Source organism: Lactuca virosa, chromosome 1 (assembly GCF_052849685.1).
Source record: "Lactuca virosa cultivar CGN04683 chromosome 1, Lactuca_virosa_CGN04683_v6, whole genome shotgun sequence".
NCBI lineage: Eukaryota > Viridiplantae > Streptophyta > Magnoliopsida > Asterales > Asteraceae > Lactuca > Lactuca virosa.
In genome coordinates, this window is record NC_136426.1 from 259,770,194 (window position 1) to 259,783,706 (window position 13,513).

The window sequence follows — 13,513 nt, forward strand, 5'->3', positions numbered from 1 at the left end:
TAAAAATGCATATCTAATTCGTTTGATGTCAGATTATAATGAGGTTTTTTGCAACGTGTAGTTCAGAGATTGTATATGATTTTAGACTATAATTTTGTTATTTTTTGGTTAATATTCAATGACTTACAGTCTCCCGAAGTTGGGATATCAAAGTTGAAAATTTTCGAAGTTCAACCACTAAGTAATTACCAAAAAATTCCAGATTTCCCGGGTTTTCCTGTTCTAGACCCAATTTACCCGGTTCCACCCGACCCACTTTAATGTTTCTGGGTTTTTCGGTTCTAGAGCCACTTTACCCGGTACCTTACCCGAAACTAAACCGGAACCGGTTCCTATATACCGGTCCGGTTTCCGGTCCTACAAAATCCCGTTAACCGTTTCCCGGGTTTTCCGGGTCCGGGTCTACCGGTCGGGGTTTGGACCCACTCTCATCCCTAAGGCCCATATTAAGTCTTAAGTGTCTTTTGTACTTTGGGCTAGTTGGGTTTGGACCGCGATATATTAGGCCCAATAAGGGAAGGGTAAAACAGTCTTTTACCCTTATGAGTCGAGATTAAGGATTTGGACTCTCAGTTAGGTTAATGACCTAATTACTAATTAGGGTTCTATTATTTGTGATTTAGTATGGGGATTTTACGATTCAGCAGCCGAGTGTGATTAGTTTATCTTCGGAATGAGGTGAGTCCCTTCATTGTACTCGTGGGTCGAAGGCACTAATGTCGGCCCACTGGATTATGTTCGTAAGATGATAGCTGTCTTCGTGACAATTTCATGTTATGCATGTATATGCTTGTTGTCTCTATGACTCTTGCTGGTATGATTGTATGCTAGTTGTAGGGGTGAAATAGACCCGATATCAGTTGGAAGAGACCGAAGGGGTGAAATATACCAGTACCGGTTGAAAGAGGCCGAAGGGGGTGAAATAGACCCAGTACCGGTTGAAAGAGACCGAAGGGGGTGAAATATACCCAATACCGGTTGAAAGAGAGCGAATGGGTGAAATAGACCCAGTTATGTTTTGACTGTTATGTATGTATGGTATGGGGTATTTTGAGGAAACTCACTAAGCTTTGTGCTTACAGTTTATGTTATGGTTCCAGGTACTTCCAGCTAGAAAGGGAAGGGTCCAGCATGATCGCACCGCATCCGCCCATTTTTTCCGCATTATGTGATTTTGAGATTTTGTACTCTGATATTATTTCGACTATGATACACTTTTGGTTGTTTTGATATGACTATTGAATGATTTGGAATGAATTAAAAACAAAAATTTTATCTGGAACTGTTGGGATGTAAGAAGAGTCGACCAACTTATCCTGCTAATCTTCCCTATCTGCAAAACCTTAGACTAGACCCTCAGCATCTGCAAAACCTTGAAGATTTAGCCATGAATATAGCTCTATCATCCCCTATATCTAGAATCCACATAAATAGAGGAAGGGTGAATAACATATCTACTATTTTCCGGACGTGAGGGAGAAAAATCGGGTGAAGAATAGATCCAAACTAAGGGGATCAACCTCGGTCACCCATTTTCGTCGTAAGGGGATTGTCGTCGTCGGCAACCTTATATCTGCCACACCAGCACACACACACAAATCAGGCGATTTACGGTTTTGTGTAAGGGTCGAAGTTTTATTGTAATATGTTGAAGTTTGTAATGTTATTTTACAAGGCATTTTGTATCGAAGCTTAGTGTTTGAGTCCTTGTAATTTTTTGTATGCTTTCACGTCTCCTATAAATAGGGACTTTACTTAGAGTTAGATAAGAGTCTGAGTACAACTTGTCTACTTTCTCTCTGTAAGAATTGGAAGCATAATATGAGCTGAAAACCAGATTATATTTACTCTTTGTGTTCATTTGATCATTTTCTCTGATACATTCTCGATTCATCACTTCATCATTTTGTTCTACACGATTTAGGTTTTTTCCAAGTGTAGCAGCAGAACTTGCAAGAGAAGAAGATGTGGAGTAGCAAGCGAGGGCGGCAACATTGATTTGAGAGGGACATGTGTCATTGGAAAGTCAAAGAACTAAAGAAGGATACACATTGTACGGGTCTCTCTCGGTAGCTTCGACGACGACGATGGTGGCTCCGGTGACCCATCTCTCTAGCTCTTTTGAAAATGAACAGATAAAGGATGAAGGATTTAGGGTGGTTATGGTGTTAGAGATCTTGTTCAAAAAATAGAGAAGAGCGACAAACAATGCAAAAGGGTAAAATGGTGGGGATCCACAAGTGAATGATAAATGACAAAAGGGGAAGGGATTTTCTTTTCTTTTCTTTTTAAATAATTAATAAGTAAACAGCTCAAAAATAAATGTATAAGAGTAAAATAGATTTTTTAAGTATGATAAACGATTTTAGGGAAGAAACGTGCATGTTTTTACGATATAAGGGATGGTCCAAATTAATTTTTAAAAATAAGGACTGAACGTGCGTTTTGACGCCTAAACACGCGATGATTCATGTAATTTACTCTATTTTATAGACGTTGAATGAGAAACAAGCGGAATACCGGATCATTAGTTTATAAACGTAAAATAGAAAAATTAATTAATTAATTAATTAATTAATTAATTAATAAATACGTCATAATTATAAAAAGGTTAAATATTATATAATTGTTATAAATTTATATTTCATAAATAAAATATCATAAAATATATGATAAAATAATTAACTAGTAAATAAATTAGACTTATTTATAATTAAAATCAAGGTTCTAAAAAGCTCGTCATGGCTCCAAGACTTGTATATGCCGTCAAGTTTTACTAAAACGCCGACTTAACTCATATATGTGAATAAAAACGAATAATAGTTGAAAATACATAAAAAAAATATTAATTATATACAAAATTGTCGCCTTATTTCACGCCTTACAAACGACGTGTTCGTCAATGCTCAGAAAAGCTTGAGGCTTGACATTGCCACCAAATCACGTCTAACGTTATTTAAAACTTGGATTAAAATATAATTACGTTATAAAATGAAATATGAATATAAATGAATAAAAAATAAGACGGTTAAATATACAAAACGTTAAAATATATTAACCACTCACTGGTCGAATATAACAAATAATAATAAAATATAAAATAAGCTAATAAGTTAGGAATATAGTAAACAAATACTAACTCATTAAAAATAATCAAAAATAATCTAAGTTTTAAGAGTTTACTCACTTTGAACCGTTAAAAACCCAAATCCAATAATTCTTAAGCAAATAGGACCAAAGTCGTTGGTCGTTCGAGAAGGAAGGATCATTAACATTCAAAAGAAACGTTGTATAACGTTACAAAAACAACAATCACAATATAATCACATAAACACCAACCAAATCATATAAAACCTTTCACATATCTCAACACCAACACAAAGTACATTACCCAAACAGAATCTGCGCACTCGAAGGCGTCAAATTCCCCAACCCATCGGGTGCCTCAACAACTTCCCATTCCACCAAAAACCCCGGACTTTTCTCTTTTCCACTCACATTCAAAATCCGACCCACTGCAACATGAAGATTCCTCCCCACAACATAAATAAAACTACCATAACAATTTACCGAAAACGGCTTACATATTTTATCCGGTAATGGAGGCCCATCAACCGGTTTCCAAGTGTCCGAATTCATATCATAAACTTTTAATTTAGTCCTCTCGTGCTCTGTCACCACAAACAAATGCCCGTATATCACAACACTCGACCCTGTCCACCCTTCTCGAAGCCCATCCGCCATATTTTCCCAATTATCGGTTTTCGGGTCGTAAATTTGTCCACGTGGGACCACATAAAAAGGCCAAAACCACCCTTCGGTCACCAAAAGCTTCCCATTAAGAACCGCAGCATCATAAACCGCCATATTTGTACGCATATTTGCAATCGGATGCCAAATCCCGTTTTTCGGGTCCATAACTTCGCCCGAATTGAGCTCGAAAAGATCCGTACTATTCCCCCCCGCCACGTAGATCTTCTCGTTTATCACCCCGGATGCAAAAAAAGACCTTGCGGTGATCATTTTTTTCATTATAGTCCAATGATTCTTCTTAATGTCGAATTTCATCACTACATTTAGGGGGCAATCGGCGTCAAAAATGATGCCTCCACATACGAAAAGAGACCCGTTTGAGGGAAATGAAACGCATCGAAGGCCATGTGGACAAACTTTATCAACACAAGGCATTGGTGGAATTGTGTGCCATGAAAAATGGGTAAGATCAAGAACATGCCATTGAATCTTTCCTGTACATTTATGAAATGAGAAGACAAATAACCATGGATCTTGAAAACCCATTTCGTTTCTTTTAGTAAAGAATCGTTCTTTGTTGCAGAATAATTGATACCACCGTCTGGAAACTGCTCTGGTGGCTGGATGGGTGGTGACTGGTAGCCGGAGTAGACAAGTTAAAGCAATATCATCAGGAAGACCAGGGATTAAGGGATCACCTTGAAGATTCAGTTCTGATTCCAACAAAGGATCGAGTAAACGAGATTGAATTGATGCTAATTTGAATTTAGGAGATAATGTCATCTGGGAATCGCCTAATTTCTGTACTGGGACTTGCTGTGATGAAACGCGAACTCTTTGCATCTTTGTGAAATTCAAGAACCCTAAAGCTGAATCCGAATTCAAGAACTTGAAAGAAGGAAAAGGTGTAAACCCCAATTCGAATTGATTTGCTTAATTTGAAAGGAGATAACAAATAGGACAGAATTGGAGTCGAATTGCGAAGAGCCCTTTTTTGACAATTGAGTTCACATGTCATGTGATTGTCTTCAATCGCATCGAATACGACCAAACACAACATAAAAACAAAACCCCATCTCGAGAAATCAATCTCAAAGTCAGTTTTTGCTACAGGAAAAACACAGAATTAGAATTTTTTATCTTATCTCCACGAAAAGATAACTCCCCCCTTTCACTTTTTTTTTTCACAAGATTTAAATCAGTAATCGATGACGAACAACAAATTTCTAAAATACCCAGTTCAAGAATCAACGACAAGTTACGGTTTATGATCTGGGAACAGTTCTAATTCGAATAAGATTCTGCGTAAGAAGTAAAAGACAGAGAAGATGATGAAATCAATAAACAAAACACCAAGAACATGAACTTACAGATAACAAAGGAATAGATTAAAGATGAAGACAGATTGCAACTTCAGCTTGAAGATTGATTGATAACTGTTGTTTGTTCGACTTTAAGTTTGTGGTGAACTGGTGATGATGGTGGAAATATTATACTTGTTTTGGTGGGCTGAAACCCTCATATTCTTGTAAGAAAAGTATATGTGGCAAACATGGGTTCATATCCTTGATGGCCAATAATTCCCACGCGCAACAGAAGAACGTGGACAGAAGGGAAACTTCACTCTCGAAAGAGGCGAGTCGCAACTCTCAAATCAAACCCACCCGTGCACGCTACTGCGATGGCTGAACTCAGAAAGGAGGTCAGATTATGAATGAGTAGGCTTGCACAGGCTAATTATGGCCATAAATTGCATCAATTTGTTGGCAGGTTTTAATTAAGTGCAAATGTTTTAAAATTTTATATTTTTTTGTCAATTTAAAAAAAAAAAAAAAATTATTATGCTAACTTTAAAAAACAAAAACACTAGTATTTCGGACTTTTTCTTTTTAATTAAAGGAAAACAGAATTTTAAAAGGTAATTAAATATTATTTTAATATATAGATTAGTTTTTTTACAAATTTTATTAAACTCATATTTATCGTTTATAAAATTCTATTCTATTTTGACCCGTTTAAAAAATATTTCTTGTTGGTTTACATGTTTAAAAAAATAATATTAAATTCATATTTAATACTAATGTAACGTCCCGTTTCTGGTACGTATTTAATTCATTAAATGTCATTTTATAAAGAGCTACTCGACGAGTAGTAGCCCTAACTCGTCGAGTAGATGCCAGGATGGGATGCGGGTTTAAGTGATCTACTCGGCGAGTCCGCGCCTTGACTCGACGAGTAGGCCAGTCTGGGCAAACCATAATATTTAGGGTTTGCACCCTATTTAAGCAACATTATGGGCCTCTTGTCCAGCCTCCATCACCTCCAGAACATTTATCCCGAAACCCTAATCCTCCATAAGTGGTCTTGAGCTTCTTTGGTGGTTCTGAGAGTTGTTTGGTATATTTTGAAGCTAGTGAAAGAGTTGGAAGGTAGAAGATTCAAGGGAGAAAGAGTAGATCCAAGAACAACATCAGTTTCTCTTCACTTTCTGGTAATCAAGCTTCAAACTTGACTTGTAGTTTCTTAGATCTTCTTGTTGCCATTTTTATGAAGTTTTGGGTCCAAGAAGCTTGATCATTGGGACTTGGACGTCCCAAGTCGATTTACACTCAGATCTGAAACCTTGGAGGGTCCTCATGGCATAAAGGTGCCATCTTTATGGCCATGAGAACCCCAAGAATGAAATAAACCCCATTTTTGGTCCTTTGAGCATAAAACTCCCATGCATGAACGTAAAGTTCGTGGCTTTACGTGCTATACCGATCTTAGGAGCCTAGATCTACCTTCTGGAAGAGTTTTGCACATCAGAAATCGAATTATTAGACTTGGTCATGCATGGACTCGGAGAGTCGTTCTTGGGACTCGGCGAGTCGTGAGTTGGTACCCAAAACAATTATGAATCAGAGGAACCCATTTTAGTTCATAAGGGATTTGGATGAGTCCAGGAAAAGGACTCAGTGAAATAGACATAGGCATGGAACTGGAAACCATGGGACTCGGCGAGTGCAGGAACGTACTCGGCGAGTCCAAGGCCATCTCCTAACTTATGAAGATGAACTCGACGAGTTGTTCATACAACTCGGCGAGTCCCATGCTAGACACGTTCTTAAGATAAACATAAACCCGACGAGTTCAAGAAGAACTCGGCGAGTCAGATGAATATTTTCTTGATGTTATGATTGATGGAGAACTCGTCGAGTTCTTGCTAGACTCGACGAGTAGATTCGGGTTGGGGGCAGATGAGAGTGTTGGGACACGGCGAGTTGTCGAGCCAACTCGGCGAGTCCGGTCAACTGGAAATGTGACTTGACCAGAATATTATTGTTGACCAAGGGTGAAATGGTCATTTTCACCCTGAGTTTAGTTATCAGTTTCTGACTATGTGTCATTGTGGGAATTATAGCCGGAGAGTCACCGGAGCAGCAGCCAGACAATTCTCACTCAGGGTTTTAGCAGCCAGACACACGAGGTGAGTGTCCCTTCAGTAGGAACGGGTCTAAGGCACCAAGGCCGGCCTGCAGTATGATTTTATTATTAGTTGAGTGTGGGCGGGGCCCGTAACTCTTAGTTAGTTGAGTGTGGGCGGGGCCCATATCTCCTAGTAGTTTTATTGCAATATGACTCAGGATTGAATGATAAATTTAGTATACTTGTTTATGTGTGATACTTCTATGATAGAGTAGTAGCTGAGTGTAGGCGGGGCCCGTATCTCATAGTAGCTGAGTGTGGGCGGGGCCCGTAACTCATAGCAGGAGAGTGTGGGCGGGGCCCGTATGTCTATGAGTGTGGGTGGGGCCTGTATCTCAACGATAGTGGAGTGTGGGCGGGGCTCGTATCTCCTAGTTAGCAGAATGTGGGTGGGGCCCGTATCTCCATGAGTGTGGGCGTGACCCGTATCTCCTAGTTGCATGTTATATGTGTATGGTATGTGGTAGTTTGGGGAGCTCACTAAGCTTTGTGCTTACAGTTTTCAGTTTTGGTTTCAGGTACTTCCACTAGCAAAGGGAAGGGCTCGGGATGATCGCATGGCACACACCACAGACTTCAGCCTGTGAGTTTTACTCTGATATTTTAGATATGATATTTTATATGAGATGGTGATATGATAACAGTTTTTATGAGATTTTGAGATACATGTTCCATGGTTTTATACTATGGCAATGATATTTATGTTTGCTAAATGATTTTGAAAACGAAATTTTTGGCTAGTATTTTTGGGATGTTTCAAGTTGGTATCAGAGCCTTGGTTTGAGGGATTCGGGCACACCTTCGGGTGCGTCTGAACTCAAATTAAGGAAGAAGTATGAAACTTTCGAAAGAAAATCATTTTTACAAAAGGATTTTTTTAATAGAAAAGAACTATGAAAAGAGAAAAGGGTGTGGTGCATGCAATCAGCCGAGCTCAAGTAAGTACTCCCAAATTACCCATACAAGTTTATGTTATGTGTATCAGCTTTATGAGAATTGCATGCTAGTTAGGACTAAGGATATAGGAAGGATGCCTTATGTACCTGTTATATGTACCTCAGCTCTATGAACTGCATGCTAGCACAGATTAGTCAGTATGATAGCCAGAGTAGTAGATGCTTGATTATGTGTACTCGATGCTCGAATGTTGCTTGCTTTGTGCTTTTAGGAGTCTTAGTTATCTTTCACTAAGTAGTAAACGAATATGTTACGTTGCATATTGTAAGGACTAAATAATTTCAGAAGGTTAAGTCTAGCTCTATTTCGCAGCTCTTGTCTGAGTCCAACCGTTGTAGAGTAGGATCTTTCATTCGAAGAATTATCTAGTCTGAGTAATATGTAACAGTATTCGCGAGCTAGTTAGTGAAAGAAAGCAGGGACTTCTTATGCAGCTGATGGCGGAGAGTGGGTTGGTGATTTCCCTAGGGCAAGCATGGGAAGAGTTTAGTATGAGATCAGCAGTAGTAGTAGTAGAAGGGACTTGGTGGAGTCGAGGTAGCTCTTGAGGAAAGTACAGATAGATGTGGAAGGTAGTATGGGCTCGTACTACCGAAAGCAGAGGACCCGTACTCGAATCAAGGAAGGTTGAGATAAGACCAGAGAACTTGTAGTGTATGTGATCCCTCCAGTTATATTAGTATTCTGATGTTGGTTTTGATGTATTTTCAAAATGGTGGTTTTACGAACTAGACCAGCAATCGGCAGTTCAGGTGCCGGGGAGGGATCAGGCTCGGGTTTCGGATCCGGACAGTTAGATGAGTAGACCAGGGAGTTTATCTCCTCGGAGGTCACACGCAGCATACTAGACCAGACCCCTGTGATTTTCGGGTCGGTCAAGGAGGGTATCTTAAAGCTTCTGGATGAGAAGTTGAGCGCATTCCGTACTGAGATAGCGGCCATGATGGGATCACGCTCGTTGACTTTCAGGGAGTTCAAAGCGTGTGGAGCTCCTGACTACCATGGGGCGTGGGACCCCATTGCAAGCACCAGATGGTTGGCGGATGTCGCCAACGCGTTCCGCACCAGCAGATGTCCCGAGGGGTACAAGGTCAGACTAGCATCCTGTCTTCTGAAGGACAGGGCACGAGATTGGTGGGAGGAGGTCGGGAGAGTCATTGGAGATGACACTGTGTTGGATGCGATGACCTGGAGTGATTTCACGACCAGGTTCAGGGCCGAGTTTTCACCTGTCATTGAGGTGCAGCAGCTTGCTAGGGAGTTTCAGGACCTCCAGCAGACGACAGAGACTGTGACGGAGATTACCACCAAGTTTAGGGAGAGGGCCCTTCTCGTTCCGCAGTATGTGGCGGACGAGGAGATGAAGAAGGCCCGATATCATGAGATTTTGTGGAGTGATATCCGCCAGTTTGTGAGCCGTTCCAACTGTAAGACGCTGGAGGATATGATTGCGAGGGATCGTGAGAGGGAGATAGATTTAGAGATGGAGAGGAAGAGGAAGCTAGAGTCGGTATCTGGCATGGAGGGCTCGGGCAAGAAGCCCAAGACAGATTCCTGAGGGAAGGGCCAACAGGGCTGAGGCCGCTGCGGCAAGTGTGGCAGGTCGCACGAGGGGACGTGCAGGGCGGGGAGTTCGGGCTGCTTCAAATGCGGCCGAACTGGGCATGTGAGCAGAGATTGTACCGCTACTTCTACCACTACTACCACCACAACATCTGATCTGATTTGCTTCCATTGCAATCAGAGGGGACACAAGAAGTCCCACTGTCCGAGTCTAGCATTAGCAGTAAAGGTGGTGGCACCCGCTCTTGCTACTATGAGGATTACAGACGGCTGTCAGGGGCGGGCTGAGGCATCAGTGGCGAAGAGCATAGCCTTCCAGTTGACAGCAGAGGAGGCGCGAGCGACTCCAGATGTGGTTACTGGTATGTATCTTCTCCATCTTCTTATTATCATTTTATTTGATTATTGCTTATGTTATGATTATGTGCTCAAGGTCGTTCCTAGTGAAAGACATTTCAGCTATGGTACTTTTTGATTCGGGGGCTACCCGATTATTTGTGTCGCTTGCGCTTAGCAAGCGATTTAGCAGAGCTCCGGGGGAGCTGGATTGCCCACTCGACGTGGAGATAGCATATGACAGGACCGTCAGGGTCGCAAGAGTTCATAGAGGATGTGGGTATGGACTCGACGAGTCGTTCTTGGGACTCGGCGAGTCGTGAGTTGGTACCCAAAACAATTATGAATCAGAGGAACCCATTTTAGTTCATAAGGGATTTGGATGAGTCCAGGGAAAGGACTCAGTGAAATAGACATAGCCATGGAACTGGAAACCATGGGACTCGGCGAGTGCAGGAACGTACTCGGCGAGTCCAAGGCCATCTCCCAACTTATGAAGATGAACTCGACGAGTTGTTCATACAACTCGGCGAGTCCCATGCTAGACACGTTGTTAAGATAAACATAAACCCGACGAGTTCAGGAAGAACACGGCGAGTCAGATGAATATTTTCTTGATGTTATGATTGATGGAGAACTCGTCGAGTTCTTGCTAGACTCGACGAGTAGATTCGGGTTGGGGGCAGATGAGAGTGTTGGGACACGGCGAGTTGTCGAGCCAACTCGGCGAGTCCGGTCAACTGGAAATGTGACTTGACCAGAATATTATTGTTGACCAAGGGTGAAATGGTCATTTTCACCCTGAGTTTAGTTATCAGTTTCTGACTATGTGTCATTGTGGGAATTATAGCCGGAGAGTCACTGAAGCAGCAGCCAGATAATTCTCACTCAGGGTTTCAGCAGCCAGACACACGAGGTGAGTGTCCCTTCAGTAGGAACGGGTCTAAGGCACCAAGGCCGGCCCGCAGTATGAGTTTATTATTAGTTAAGTGTGGGCGGGGCCCGTATCTCCTAGTAGCTTTATTGCAATATGACTCAGGATTGAATGATAAATTTAGTATACTTGTTTCTGTGTGATACTTGTATGATAGAGTAGTAGCTGAGTGTGGGCGGGGCCCGTATCTCTATGAGTGTGGGCGGGGCCCGTATCTCAAAGATAGTGGAGTGTGGGCGGGGCCCGTATCTCCTAGTTAGCAGAATGTGGGCGGGGCCCGTATCTCCATGAGTATGGGCGGGGCCCATATCTCCTAGTTGCATGTTATATGTGTATGGTATGTGGTAGTTTGGGGAGCTCACTAAGCTTTGTGCTTACAGTTTTCAGTTTTGGTTTCAGGTACTTCCACTAGCAAAGGGAAGGGCTCGGGATGATCGCATGGCACACACCACAGTCTTCAGCCTGGGAGTTTTACTCTGATATTTTGGATATGATATTTTATATGAGATGGTATATTATAACATTTTTTATGAGATTTTGAGATACATGTTCCATGGTTTTATACTATGGCAATGATATTTATGTTTGCTAAATGATTTTGAAAACGAATTTTTTGGCTAGTATTTTTGGGATGTTTCAACTAAGCTATAACCCATGTGCACTACGGATTAGAAATTAAATTTTTTTAAATTAAATTGTAACTTATTTATTTAAAATTAATAATTGATAATAACATCTTTACTAATTAAAGTATATATGTTTTGCAGTAATATGATAATGACATAACTATTGGTTGAAATTACGAACCAATAGTGGTTTGAATATGCAATTGGCATTTTGTATTTGTAGATATGCAAAAAAAAATATAATTTTATGAAATGAAATATAAATTTAACAAAAAACAAATACTGAAATTTATATAAATAATAAAATTATATAAAGTTTTTTATAAATTTCTAAAAACTTCTTTACACACAACATTAGATGTTTTATTTGTTAGTCTATCATCCTTATCTAAAATCAACAATTTTAATCTTTGTCTACTTTGAACTCTGGATAAAACAACATACAATTGACCATGTGTAAAAACAGGATCTTTGAGAAACAAGCCAACCTTCGATAAAGATTGTCATTGGCTCTTATTAATTGTCATTGCAAAACACACACTCAATCAAAATTTTCTTCTTTGGAATTTGAACGGGATCTTGTCTTCAGAAGGAGTTAAAGACATTTTTGGAATAAAAGTCTGGTTTCCAATATTACTTCCAGATAAGATAACTTCCTTAATAATATGTTTGCCCAAAGATTTAACATGTAGTCTAGTCCCATTACATAAGCCATTTTTCTAATCAATGTTTCTCAATAATATAACTGGAACACCGAATTTTAAAATGAGCTTATGGTTTGGCGGACCTGAGACTTTAAGACCATTTAAACCATCAAGTGAGTATAAATTTGCATCAAACTCATCATGAACAAACTCGGATCGGCATAGGCTATCTGAACTTAAGTATTCTTTTTGTTCTCCTGGAAACAATGATAGCAAACGATCATTTATTTCTTGGACTTCATTCTTGGGAGCAAGTATTGCTCTTTCTTAAAAATAATCAGCAATGTTGAAGTTTTCTAGTATAAAAGGATATACAAAACTGATTAATGAACCTATAGGATCATGTGGATTAGTAATAACAATATCTTGTGGAATATCAACAATCGCTTCACCGTCATTCAGACCACCAAGATTACCTTCTCCTATGTCCAAAAGCCAAGTTGCAAAATCCCTTATTTGTTCAATAGCAGATGGATCGCTTCCAACAGTTAACCTCATTTTTTTTGTTAATTTATGAACTTTGCATTATTGCCAACTTGCCATAAATAAGAAGAACTTAAAGAAGCATTAACAATGTTTTGTCTACTACCACCTGGAACAACAGGTAGAATTTGTCTGAAATCACCTCCAAAAACAATCACTTTCCCTCCAAATGGAATATTTGAATTCGTAGGATTGATACACTTTAAAATATCCTTCAGAGTTCGATCTAAAGCTTTGAATGCACGTTTGTGTACCATGCGTGCTTCATCCCAAATGATCAATGAGGTTTTTCTTACTAAACTGGCAAGATCACTTTTTGGATTTATTCTACAAAAAGAATCCTCAGTAAGATTTAGGGGAATTATAAACTGAGAGTGTGTTGTCCTGCCTCCAGTCAATAATAATGAAGTTATCCCACTTGAAGAAACATTTAAAACAATCTGACATTGAGCTCTAATTGCTGCAAAAATTGTCTTCCAAAGAAATGGCTTACCTGTTCAACCATAACCATAAACAAAGAATACACCTCCCTTATTATGTTTAATTGCATTCATGATATCAAGAAAAATGTCCCGTTGCTCGTTTGTTAATGCAACAAACAACCGATCAAACTCGTTCTTTAAATTTGGTATGTCATAATCTAGCTCCTCAGTAATAAAACGATTGTTTGAAGATGAAACAGAATCAAC

General features: G+C 39.9%; 2 protein-coding genes and 1 long non-coding RNA gene across 3 annotated transcripts; 1 reads left to right on the plus strand and 2 right to left on the minus strand.

The window, feature by feature from the left end:
* Positions 1 to 3,250: 3,250 nt before the first annotated feature.
* LOC145166502 (F-box/kelch-repeat protein At1g30090-like) lies at positions 3,251 to 5,271 on the minus strand. The gene is made up of 2 exons (XM_079085510.1): positions 5,124 to 5,271; positions 3,251 to 4,860 (listed from the first exon to the last, which is right to left on the minus strand). Exon 2 carries the CDS (start codon positions 4,594 to 4,596, stop codon positions 3,388 to 3,390), a length of 1,209 nt encoding a protein of 402 aa, XP_078941636.1. The 5' UTR covers positions 4,597 to 4,860; positions 5,124 to 5,271; the 3' UTR covers positions 3,251 to 3,387.
* An 83-nt stretch (positions 5,272 to 5,354) lies between these two features.
* LOC145166514 (uncharacterized) lies at positions 5,355 to 11,634 on the plus strand. The gene is made up of 5 exons (XR_013740578.1): positions 5,355 to 5,455; positions 6,164 to 6,244; positions 7,157 to 7,222; positions 7,740 to 7,804; positions 11,411 to 11,634. It is a non-coding gene; the product is annotated as an uncharacterized LOC145166514 (long non-coding RNA).
* A 722-nt stretch (positions 11,635 to 12,356) lies between these two features.
* LOC145129539 (uncharacterized) lies at positions 12,357 to 12,839 on the minus strand. The gene is made up of 2 exons (XM_079064291.1): positions 12,674 to 12,839; positions 12,357 to 12,607 (listed from the first exon to the last, which is right to left on the minus strand). Exons 1-2 carry the CDS (start codon positions 12,837 to 12,839, stop codon positions 12,357 to 12,359), a joined length of 417 nt encoding a protein of 138 aa, XP_078920417.1.
* Between the last annotated feature and the right edge of the window lie 674 nt (positions 12,840 to 13,513).

Bases quoted from the DNA above. Each gene is read 5' to 3' on its own strand.
- LOC145166502 (XM_079085510.1), bottom strand. From the start codon at position 4,596: ATGCAAAGAGTTCGCGTTTCATCACAGCAAGTCCCAGTACAGAAATTA.
- LOC145129539 (XM_079064291.1), bottom strand. From the start codon at position 12,839: ATGAGGTTAACTGTTGGAAGCGATCCATCTGCTATTGAACAAATAAGG. The intron at 12,608-12,673 runs GTTCATTAATCA...ATTATTTTTAAG, and splicing joins TAATCCACATGATCCTATAG to AAAGAGCAATACTTGCTCCC.